This window comes from Lagopus muta, chromosome 19 (assembly GCF_023343835.1).
Source record: "Lagopus muta isolate bLagMut1 chromosome 19, bLagMut1 primary, whole genome shotgun sequence".
Taxonomy (NCBI): domain Eukaryota; kingdom Metazoa; phylum Chordata; class Aves; order Galliformes; family Phasianidae; genus Lagopus; species Lagopus muta.
The window spans coordinates 5,864,703-5,876,958 of record NC_064451.1 but is presented as its reverse complement, the minus strand read 5'-3'; the positions used below and the strand labels follow the sequence as shown (position 1 = coordinate 5,876,958).

The 12,256-nt window shown below is 59.1% G+C and overlaps 1 protein-coding gene across 2 annotated transcripts; it reads right to left on the bottom strand.

The window, feature by feature from the left end:
* Positions 1–1,457: 1,457 nt before the first annotated feature.
* Positions 1,458–12,256, bottom strand: NCS1 (neuronal calcium sensor 1). Of its 2 annotated transcripts, none has more exons than XM_048966302.1 (8): positions 11,558–12,256; positions 4,485–4,509; positions 2,944–3,082; positions 2,741–2,819; positions 2,532–2,620; positions 2,362–2,439; positions 2,020–2,136; positions 1,458–1,573 (listed from the first exon to the last, which is right to left on the bottom strand). In XM_048966302.1, the coding sequence occupies exons 1-7, from the start codon at positions 11,619–11,621 to the stop codon at positions 2,038–2,040; spliced, it is 573 nt and encodes a 190-aa protein (XP_048822259.1). In that variant the 5' UTR covers positions 11,622–12,256; the 3' UTR covers positions 1,458–1,573; positions 2,020–2,037. The 2 variants fall into 2 exon arrangements, with proteins under 2 accessions (XP_048822259.1, XP_048822258.1); XM_048966301.1 differs by lacking the exon at positions 11,558–12,256 and adding an exon at positions 4,625–6,264.

Here is a 12,256-nt window from a genome sequence, read left to right as displayed (position 1 = left end):
GGCTTCCCAAAGGTGCAGGATCCCAAATGTCAGCAGGGCAGAGAAAGCATCCACAGCCCCACAGCTCCAGGCCATCGTGACATGTGAATGTAAGATTCAGCCCCATAGGGACACTGCTGTCGTCTTGTGAGCGGTGGGAGCATCCCTCAGAACATCCTGTGTGTCCAGCTGTCACCTCCTGGGGACATCTCTGTGGCTGAGAGCTGTGTGATGAGCACCAACTGCTGCCATCATCAGCAGTGCCTGGGATGGACGAAGGGGGTGGGGATACTGCTGGGCCAGGAGCAAAATGCAGCAGGACAGGAGCATGTTGCACACTGCTCCCAGATCTCTCCTTCTTCAGCAGTGGATGGAACCAGCAGGGATGGCATCTGATGCTGTGAGGTGTCCCGTGCAGGTGGGTGCCCTCTTCCAGCCCTTCACCTTCCTGCAGGGAGGAGTGTGGGTGCACACTGGCTCCTCTCTTGGTTTCCAGCACAACTTCCCACGGCCTCAATAGGAAGCAATGGGGCGACCCCCAACCCACTGCCCTGCACGGCTGCCCCTGCTCTGCCAATGGAGGAAATGCACCTTCCCACCTTTCCCAAAAACACCAACAAGGGAATTGGCTTGAAAGCAAAACCCAACGCTCAGCTCCATTAATACTTTTCATGCAGTAAGAAAATGAAAAGCCACAAAGGAAAATGCTCCAGCACCGGCTGCCTCCTCGTCTTGCCCGATGGGGAGAGAAGCTGGGGAAAGGAATGGAAACAGAGAGGAGGGATGGGGCTGAGCAACTCTGGTTGGGCAGGAGAGGGGAAAGAGAGAGAGAAAAATGCAGGAACAGGGCTACAGGGAGAGGGAAAGAAGTAAAAGAAGTGCAGAGTCCCTTCCAGTGCACGGCAAACAGCGGGTGGAGGGGATTTTTTGGCTTGGTTATTGCAGGCTCCTGGTGCCCTGCAGTCGTGTGTGGGGATGTAAACGGGACAGATGCCCTCAGCGAGGTGTGGGACACACATATGGCAGACAAAATGGCAGCAATGGTTACAACAAATAAATAAAGGTATCCGTCGTCGGCAGACGTGTAAAAAAAAGCCTCCCTTCTTTCCACCAAATGGACAAAAAAAAAAAAAAAAAAAAAAAAAGCACAATACTGTCTCACCAAAATAATAATAATAATATTAATAATATTAATAATATTAATTATATATATATATATCCCTATAGCCCCTGTGGGCTCCATCCCCAGCTGCATCCCGGAGAGGCGCATCCGCAGTCCGACCCCAGACTGTAGGAATGAGGAGCAGAGGGGCTCGGGGCCACGGGGGGCTCTGCCTTCGGTGCCGTTCCCTCAGCCCCCAAGTTTTGGGTGTTTGCTGCCTCTCAGACCGTGGTCTTTTTTGGGTGGTTTTTGTTTTTTGTTGGAAAAAAGCAGAAGTTGGCAAATGGCACCGGCGTTGGTTCGGAGCGCAGAGAGGGGCGTGAGCTGGCGCTGCGCTGCATCCTTGGCTCGTGGGACATGGAGGAGGGCCGGAGAGGGGCAGGCAAGCATCGCTGCGTGGTCGGATGGCACAGAGAGCATCTTCCCCATAAGCTGTGGGAGAGGAAGGAGGAAAGGGAATCCGTGTGAGGACTCGCATGAGGGTGGGCCACAGCCCCCCCCTGTGCTGCCAGCTGCTGGGTGCGTGATAATGAGCTAGAACATAAAGGGAACATTTAACATCGTGTCACCCTGGAGCATCCCCATGTCCTGTATCGCCAGCTGCCTCTGTGCCTGCTCTGCAGTTCTTGCAGCACCGTGCCGCAGGCCCTGCTGCCACCTGGCAGCTTTTATTGTTTTATGGCACTGCAGAGCCTGGGGATGTGCTGCGGGATGGGGACGCACCGGGAGAAACCCATGGGGATGGGGGAAACATCCCCTCCCCACTCCCCCGGGGGACTGCCCATGCTCTGATGCTCAGCACAGAGGGAAAACCAAAGTGGGGATAGCACTGGGTGAGTGGGATGGGCACAGCAGACCCCCCCCCCCACAGGACTCACCGCCGCTCGGCCCTGGGACTATACGAGCCCATCGTAGAGGGAGAGGGCTTGCACGATAGAGGGGTCGGCCTTGGAGCCCTCCTGGAACTCCTGCAGCGTCAGCTTCCCATCTGCGTTCTGCAAAACGTGGCAGTGGTGTTGAGACACAAACCCAACGCCCTGCACAGCCCCACACAGCCCCCCATGCACACAGCAGCAGGGCACTGAGTGCCTGGCGCATCCCTGGGGCTGTAGTGTGGAACTGAGATCCCTGATGGGTGGCGGAGGGGAAGGAGCAGAGATGCAGTGAGGACCCAGAACTGCCCCCCAACCCCTAGGAAAACAACCCCGCACCGCCCTCACCTTGTCCATCATGGCAAAAATCCGATCCACCCTCTTCTCTGGTGTGTTTTCCTCCTCGGGAAGCTCCACAGTGTTTCCCTATGGCAGCAGGATGGCACACAGTCACGGGTGGACATGGGGACGGTGTCCCCAGGTGGGGACTTGCACTCTGTCCCACCCCCAGAGCTTACCACCATCTGGTAGATGGCATCCACAATGTCCAGCATCTCGTTCCTCGTGATGTAGCCGTCGTTGTCCAAATCGTACAGCTTAAACGCCCCTGCCAAGAGCCACGTGGAGACGTTGGGGCTCCGTTCCCATGGCCACAACCAGATGGCCACTGTGCCCCACGCACCCCACACAGCCACCCCAAAGCAGGGTGCCCACGGGCAACACTTACACCTCAGCTTCTCATCCAGCGTCCCTCGGGAGGTGACAGACAGCGCCTGGATGAACTCTGAGAACTCAATCCTCCCGTCCTGGGGGGGAACAGAGGAGTGAGAGCAACCAGGGAGTGAATGGGACACAAGGGGTATCACTGCACCCACCGTGCCCCACCGCAGCCCCATGGCCATGCACCCTGCCTGCAGCGTGCTGACTTGCCTTGTTCTCATCAAAGACATTGAACACGAAGGTGGCGAATTTGGTTGGGTCACCAAAGGGGAAGAACTGCTTGTAGATCTTTTGGAAGCCGGCAGCATCGAGCTGCCCACTGGGGCAGTCCTTGATAAAGCCCTTGTACCTGGGGAGGGAGCAGTATGGTTAGGATTCCATCAATATTAGAACTCAGGACCCAGTGGGCACCAAGTGGCACCAGTGACACCAAGCGGTGGCCAACCCCAGTACTGCCCAGAATGGGGAACCGTGCCATGGCCACATCCATGTTGAGCACTGACCAGGGGAATGGGGACAGGGGTGGGATGGGGATGGGCAGGAGGATGGGAAAGGGGATGGGAATGGTGATGGGGATGAGGATGACAATGAGGTTGAGGATGGGGACGGAGATGGAGTGGGATGTAAATGAGGATGGGGATGAGATAGAGATGGGCAAAAGGATGGGAAAGGGGACGGGTATGGTATTGGGGGTGAGGATGAGGATGGGAATGGGGATGATATTGAGGATGAGGGTAAGGTTGAGAATGGAGATGAGGATGAGATGAGGACGGATATGGGGATGAGGATGAGGATTTTGATGGGGACAGGAATGAGAGCCCAGCACAGCAGCTCCCAGCCAGCACAGCCTGATGCTCCATGCTCATGTGCTGCAGCCAAGCCGCAGCAAAAAGTAATCACAGTGCCCTGGGATGTCAGCTTTGCAGCCAGGTAAGCTGAAGCAGAACAGGGGCTTTTGTGCATGAGCACATCTGCAAACTCCTCGTAGGAACTGGGGGTGTAGCAAAGCTTCTACACCTCCTGGGACAGCATGGCCAAAGACAGAACCACAAAGCATTGCCACAAGGAGGTGCAACGCCTCCAACGCTGACAGGATGCAGGGAAGGGCTCAGGCAGCTCCCTGAGCGTGAGGACAGCGAGGACCTCGCTGGGACCCCGCCGTGTGCAGCACATTACACAACCCCTCACCCAGATCTGTCAGCGGGCCGAGGGCTGGGGGAGGAGGGGAAGGGGGTGGCGAGGTGGGAAAGTGAAGAGCCGGTGACATCTTCGTGCTGCTGCAGCTATGACTCATCAGGAGGGGGGAGAAGGATGAGAGAAAGCGATAAAGAAAGAAAACCTTGACTGGATTGATGGGGAGATGAAAGGGAAACGGTGGCTTTTTTAGGGTGGCACGTTTTGGCAGCTGGAGGGGATGGGGTGAGAGCCGCTGCCGCGAGGCGGCCCTGCCTCCATGCCCCTGGTGTCCCTGCCTATGAGACTCTGTGCCCCCTCAGGGCTGCATTGGGGTACACATCAGAGAGCCCCAGCATCCCTACGGGGACTAAGCAGGAGAAAAGGCAGCCACCACTGCACAGAGCCACAGACAGAGGGAGCGGTGTGCGTGCGATGTGAGGAGCCAAAATCCCTGTGTGCTGCTGTCCTCCCCTACGAACTGCATGCACCCCAAGGTCTGCCTGCCCCTGCACTGAGCTCCAAGCAGGAGGGGTCCCCCAGCACCCCCAGCATCTCACCGCCACGCTGCTACTCACCACTGCTGCACCTCCTTCTCTGTAACTGCAAGAAAAGAAAAAAAGAAAAACAAAAAAACAAAAAAAAGAAAAAAAAGAGGTCAAAATAAATAAAAATAGGAATGGAGTGCTTTCGCAATGCTGAGTGATGCTCTGCTCACCCCAGGAGTGAGTTCCAGGCCTGCAAGCACCTTCCTGGGCTCTTCCCATGCCTGCTGGGATGCCGTGGGCAAAGGGGCCGTTGTCCTGCCAGTGCCCAAACCGTGCAGAGCACGTGGGATGGAGTGAGATGTGGGCATGGCTGTGGCACAGCGTGGGCATGGAGAATCCCATCATATCCCCCGTGGGAGCACGTGAGCAGGGAACCTGCTGCCAGCACCCCGATTGTCATTTCCCTCGCCTCGTGCATCCAAATAGTAATAATAGAAAAGCAAGAGGGCTGAAACGCGCCGGGATAACGAGGCGGAGCGGGGATGTGTCAATGTGCAAACAGCTGATAAAAATAGAGAGCCCAGCACACCAAGAGATGCCAATTACCTCGGAAGGCAAATAAAAGAGAACGGGTTTCCATCAGAGGGATTTGCAGCGCGCCTGGCAAAAGGCACAGAGCGGCTGGGGGGCTGCAGGGGGTCTGGAGAGGGGAGAGGAGGGGGCTGCAATGTCACAGCAGTGGGTTGGCTGTGTGGGCAGCACAGGGAGAAGGGCGTGGGGATGCTCAGCAGCGGGTTGGGGGCATGGGGGGCTGTGGCACGAGATGGATTATGAGGGCATTTTGGGGGTCACGGAGGGGATCGCAGGTACCGGCCTGCCAGGTGCTGCTGCGGGCAGCAGGGGGAGGAGGAGGAGGACGTGGTGCAGCTCTCGGCTGTGCTTCCCCCTCTGCGCTATTTCGGTGCCGGGAGCTGCCTTTCAACTCCAGCAGGAAACAATTAAATCCGTGCTTTTTTTAGTACAGGAGAAACGCTGCTAACGACACGCACGGAGTCGGCTCCCTGGCACACACAGGGCACCACCAGCCCGGGGCACTGCCTGCAGGCACCGACCGGGAGCCTTCTGCATCCTGCAGGGCAGGACCCCCTCACTCTGAGCTTTACACCTGCGGCGACAGAGCCGGGCAGCCCTCTGGGTGCGATGCTCTGCAAGGCACAGATGGAGAATGCGACCACCATCCATGCTGTGGGATCTATGGCTGTGCAAAGTGGGGACACGCCGTGCTCCCAGTCTGGGCGCTCCATCCTCAGCACGTCGGGGTGCTGAGCAGCTCCCTGCACACAGCCCAGCACACGCAGTGTCTGCATGCCGACTGCTGCATTCATTCCCTCCCGCCGGCATCGATCTCGGCGCGATGCTGAGCTGATGCAAATCAATTTGCAGCCATCCAGCACGGCAGGCTTGACCCCGGGCGCTCAAGGACGAGGGATTACCCGCAGCGCATCCCAGTGGAGCAGCAACCCGCTCTGCAGCACCCAGAGAACAGCCCCGGGGTGGTGCTCCCCATGGAGCACCGAAAAATAGTGCATGAAGCAGAGTCTTAATGGATGCGGCGTGCCCCGGGATCCTGTGGGATGCAAGGCACCAAGTAAAGGCTCACTGCTGGTATTTGTGACGAACCATAATGCCAGGAGAGGCACTGCCCAGCGCTGCAGCCGCACTCCTGGAGGCACAGTGCTGTACGGCAGCTTCAGTGCTGCTGCCCCTTCGTGGTGCTCATGGCACCATCCCATCTCCACATCCATCATCCCACCCCACCTCCATACCCAACGGCTCTGTGCCATCTCAGCTCCCATCGATGGCTCCATCCCATCTCAGCACCCACCGCAGCCCCCCAGCCCTGCCTCCCACCCAGCAGAACCCCCCTCCCCTCTGCCCGCTCCTCCCCATGGCACACGCAGCGGCTGACAGCACTGTCACCACCCACCCTCTGTGTGCCCCCTCCCTTCCCACCACCCAGCTGCTGCTGCAGCAAGAACAGCTCTGGTTAATCATTGCTCCAGCCATTAATTGCAGGGCTGTGAGGGCAGCAAGGACGCGCCATACCCACGCGGTGGGACCATGGCAGGAATGGGGATGGAGCACTACAGGGATGCAAGAGAAGGTGCAGGGATCCAGACCCCAGCACCTTACAGACCCTTTCTCTCCCCTCCTGCTGCTCCCTGAGCCCAGTGGGGTCACTGCTGCCAGAGCAGGAAAGCAGAGTTAATTATTTCCAGCCACAGGCGGCATTCAGCTTCCAGATGACCGACAAGCTGCCTTCACCTCCGCTGGATGCTCAGCACAGCACCCAGATTGCACACTGAGCACGCACACAGCTCACGTGCACTTGTGAGCAAAGTGGCAGCTCCACACACGTGATGGGGCTCTCACACTGGCATTAACGGTGCTGGATGGGCACTCGTGCAAAAGCCAAAGGGGGGACGGACTGCACGTGGGGCACGGGGCACTCATGCACAAAGCATGCTGGTGAGGCCACGCCGACTGCATGGGTGCTCCTGCATGATGCTATTGGTTCTCGTGCATTTATTGGGCGCTCGTGCAAGGCCTTATTGAGCCCCGAGGAGTAAACGAGTGTGATTAGCAGGTCATACTCTTGTGCACACACCAATTGGGCACTCAGGTGAGTGGCTCAGGTGCTCATGTGGAAACGAATGGGAACCAGTGGCAGCAGTAACCACAAATGAGCCCTATGGGCAGAACGCAACCGGGCGCTCGGACGTGCGTTAATTGCGCACTGCTGCGTGTGCTAATTGGGCTCTCATGCATGAGCCCATCGGGTGCTGATGCGGATCTCTGTGGGGTGCTCATGCATGAACGAATCGGGCTGTGATGCGCACAGCAATCCGGAGCTGCAGCACACCCTGCAATTTGTGCCCAACGCTCCACCCCTCACCGTGGTGAAACACGCCGTCAAGAATTGGCTGAGGATAAATCTGCTATGAACTCCACTCCCAACATCATCGCGGTGTTCGCGCGCATCGGTGACGGAGCAGGCGGTGGCACCAGCAGGGATCTCTCCCCGTGCCCGGATCTGCATTTCCTGCTACGCATGGAATCAGGAAGGTCACAGCAGAGCTCCCCCAGCCCAAGTGCAGCCCTATAGATGGGGCTATGGGGTCACCACCAGGGCCTGCAGGCTGGTGCCTGGGGACATCGCAGAGTGACGGCAGTCCTTCCATCTGCCCCACGTCAGCGCTTTGAAATGTGGGTTGCTTGGCCCTGATGGCTCGTTTTCATTACAATTCTGGATTAAATATGTAACCAATGGCCTGGTTACACATTGCAGAGCTCGCTGTCTTGCTGCCCCCTGGGCTCGGGCTCGGCCCAGGGATCAGGCTGCTCTGGAAACCCTCTCCACTATGGTGCGGGGAAAGCGGCTGCGGGTCCCCATGGAGCAGCTGCCCCCATGGACACATCTGTGGCTGTCCCAGAAAGTGGGGCTTCTGCCAATCCAAATCCTGTGTACCCCTATTTCCACCCCACTACCCCAGCAGCACCCAGTCCCAGCGGGCACCCATCCCACAGCATCCCAGAGCCAAAGGGTTGACACACATAGGAAGGTGCACCGCCACATCCCACACCCAGAGACATCCCCATCCCAAGCCCTGGCAGCTCTGAGGCCAGGCTGCTCCTCTCCCCCTGGATGCACACTGCAGGCACTGGGATCCTCGGGGACACTGGGGGCACAGCACTGTCATCAGCACCATTTGCTATTGCGAGGTGGGAAGTGCAGAGGGAACTGTGTGTGCCTGGCACTGCTCACAACAGCTGCCATCGGGCTCTGCTGGCTGCAGGCTGAGCAGGGCCACAGCGAGGATGGGAAAACCAACACGCAGTTAAAATCCTTTTTAGACCTTATGAAATATTTAAGGGGCTGATGTAAAGCTTTGGAAATTGGGTTTGGGACAAAAGCAGCAGAGGAAGGGCTGAGGATGGTCCTTGTGTATGGGGATGAATGAGTGGCGCTCCTGTCAGCTCCATCCCCAGCACAGGGAGCCCACAGCACCACGCACTGAGGAGCCATGGGGGGCTGCTGGGGGGCTGTGTGGGATAAGGTTGTAACCCTGGCTCTGAGGAAGGCAGGGAGGCACAACATGAGCCCACGAGCATCGCTCTGAGAACAGAAGGAGCGCAAAGCATCCCTCCCCGGAGCAGCCGCTTCCTTTGATGCTGTCGCAGCCTCTTGTTTCACAGCCTTAATTATAACAGCAGCAGCAAAGGTCAGCGCAGTGGTTAAGCAAATCCATTAACGTGTCGGGGGATCTGTGAAATGTGATGCTCCCAGCGCCATTGCAGAGGGGCCCGAGGTGCCACCAGCCACCGTCCCCCCATGGACACGGGGCTGGGGGTGGGGCTGACACCCCAACACTTGGCAGAGCAGAGCCAGGGCAATGGGCAGAGAGGAGCTATGCCTGAAAATTGGAGGATTTTCCCTCTTTTCCCACAGAATTCAGCCAGCCGCTGCACACCCCGTAACTCCAAATCGATCTGTTTGTAGGTTGCTCTGAATCTAATGCCCATTAATTCAAGGCATTACTGGCACGCAGCAGAGCCAATTTTGTGGCTCGCTGTAGAAGAGCAGAAAGTGACAATGCAGGAGTGAGTCGAAAGTCCACTAAAGAGAGAGCAGTGAGTGGATATGGAAGGTCCCTGGGACACAAGTGCTGCAGCCCATGGCAGCATCCACAATTGCACACAAATGCTTTGCACCAGAGAAACATTAAGTTTGGGGAAGACCTCCAACCCCAACCCATCCCACCATCCCTCAGTGTCACATCTCCATGGGTCTGGAACACCTCCAGGACGGTGATCCCATCGCTCCCTGGGCAGCTGTGCCAGTGCAGCTCTTTCAGAGAAATGTTTCCCAACACCCAGCCTGAACCTTCACTGCCACAACCTAAGGCCATCATCTCTCATCCACTTGCATTCAGTACTTGGACACGACTTTCCCTGCATCCCAAGACCTTCACAGCAGAACCTTTTGACCTCAGCCACACAAATTCAACTCCCTGCATTCCCAAATCCCACTCCTAACCCCCATGCTGTGAGCAGACCAACCACACACCCACATCCCTGGATGCCCCATCCCTGGAGGCAATCAAGGCCAGGCTGGATGTGGCTCTGGGCAGCCTGGTCTGCTGGTTGGTGACCCTGCACATAGCAGTAGGGTTGAAACCAGATGAGCGTTGTGGTTGTTTTCAACCCAGGCCATTCTATGATTCCATGATTCTATGATTCCTGACAGGACAGTGGCTCCTGGAGCCCCACCAACACCTCCTGGGACACTCAGTGCAGCACTGAGAGCCACCGCCATGACGATAAAGCACTTCAAGATCTTTTGGATGAAAGGCTCCGTGGAAGCACAAAGAATTACATAATTTATTATTCATTATTATTCGATGCTGGCTCCTCCCATGGATGGGACTTGGGCTGCCAGGAGGGCTGAGCCCTCTCTGGTTCCCCCCATAGCACTGGTGTGTGGGCACCTGGAGATGGGTCAGCACAGCTCGGGCAAACAGAAGATGATGCAACAGAAGGAAATCCCACTAGGGGAGAAATCCCGACTGTACTGCAGCCACAGCTCTCAACACCATGGGCACATCCCTGGGACAAAAGCATTTCCCCACCATCAGCTCCCTGCCTACAGCTGTCCAAGTGAAGAAGCACTCGGCAAAATTCCGTCCAGACACGAGCAGTGGAATGAGCTCAACAAACTGAGCCTGGCTTTAGGGATGGCTGCAGCCGATGGCACCATGCACTGCTGGGGGGTGTTGGGACGCTGTGTGAAGCACAGCCATGTGCTGTCCTGCTTGGGGACACGCGCAGTGCACCTCGGAGGAGGCTTCACAGGCTACTTCTGGGCAGCCTGGTCTGGTGGCTGGCGAACCTTCCCACAGCAGGGGGGTTGAAATCAGATGATCATGATGGTCCTTTTCAACCCAGGCTATTCTATGAGGACAGGTGGCTTCTGGGGAGGTGAGTGGGAAGGGGAGGACACCCAGGAGGTGCAGAAAGTTGGGAATGGAGCCACGAGGCCACAACCCTGTGCCGGCCTCATCCAGCAGAGGGGACGTGCAGTCACTACAACGGGTGGCAGCAGGACCTGCAGCCTGTGTGCCCTGCGGGGCAGCACCTTCCCAGCACGGACACGAGCACAGAGCAGTGCAAAATGCCCAATGCAGCACCGCTGCTCTCGGAGCTGAGCTGTGCCCCCACCCTGCCCCCCTCCCTCTGCACACTGACAGGAGCAGCCCCGCGCGGGGGTGTGCAATGCACCAGCGATGCCTCCTCTCCGTATGGGAGAACTCGCTGCATCCTCATCTATTGCCTTTTTGGGTAAGCGCTGCCGTGGGACTGCAGCAATGACAGCGGGAACGCTCGCAGGTCTGGCGGGGCACGGAGCCGGTTCTCCGCTTAAAGCTAAAGGGGAGTGAGCGGGGAGAGGAACTGGGAGCACCGGAGCCTTTGTTTCGACGGTACATCCCTCAAAAGGGAACAAATTAAAGGCGTTTTGCTCAAAGCGGATCGGGCATCGGCTGCGAGAGTGAGGTTATAGGGGGGGATCCGAGGGGAAAGGCGCTGGCTCGGGGAGCAGGACGTTAAAGCAGACACCCGTGGCGCGGGGCTCGGAGCGAAACGACAAAGGAACCGCCGAGAAACGCACCGAAGTTCGGGAGCCGGGGGGGCAGCGCCGCCCGGGGGGGGTCAGAACGTGCGGGGCTGCGGAGCGGGGCCGGGGGGTTCGGGGCAACACGGCGGCCAGCAGGGAGCAGGATGCGGTCCCGGATGCTGAGCAATAGGCCGCGGAGCGCAGCGTTCACGGGAGAGCCCCGCGCTGCCCTGCCTGCCCGCCCGTCCCTCTCCATGTTTTCTCCCTCCTCCTTCCCGGCTCAGCGAGGAATTCTCGCAACAAAGCCGGGGCTGAGCCTGCGCGCTGCGGGAGGGGCCGGCCCCGCCGCGGTACCCGCAACCCCGCGAGCATCCGCGGGGCGCAACCGGCGCTCCCCCCCCCCCATCCACCCCTCCGACCCCACATCCAGAGCCGCGCTGCCTCCCCCCCTTCCCCTTCACACCGCGGTCAGGCCCCGCTATGCACTCACAGTACGTTTTCCTGGTCAGCTCCTCCACAACTTCAGGCTTCAACTTGCTGTTGGATTTCCCCATGGCGATGCGGAACGGGCTCAGCGCGGGGGCATGGAGGGCTGCGGGGCCGGGAGCGGGGCACGGAGGGCCCTACATCCCGGGGAGGAGCGGAGCGCTGCGCTCTTTGTTGCCGGGCTTCGGGGCTGCGGAGCTGCGGGGCCGCTCTGCGCCTCCGCGCGGCCGCTCCCGCCCCTCTCCGCGCTCCCTCCGCGCTCCCTCCCCGCCCTCCGCGGGTTGGGGTGCGGGGGGGGGGCCGGTAACGCTCGGCCCGACGCCGCCGAAGCTCAATGGGAGGGAGAGGGGAGGGAACGGGCTCTTGTAGGGCGGCGGTGGGAGGGGGGATGCTCGTCCAGGGCCGGAGGATGCGGAGGGAGAGAAGCGGCGGTGTGAGCGCAGAGGGGAGTGCGGGGTGGGAGTGACCTCGGGGGGACGCACCCGGATGCAGAAGGGCCCCCCCGGTGCCGGCTGCCCGCTCTCACGCCGGGATCCCCGCTACGAGCCTGCCTTCATTCATCGCGCAACGCGCGATGCAGCCCGAGCTCCATCCCTTCCGTGCGCCCGGCCGGCGGCGAGGCCGTGGCACAAAAAGCCGAGCCGTTTTCCCCACCTCAAAACCAGGCAGGGCCGGATGCCCCCGCCGCAGCTCCCCGTGCGTG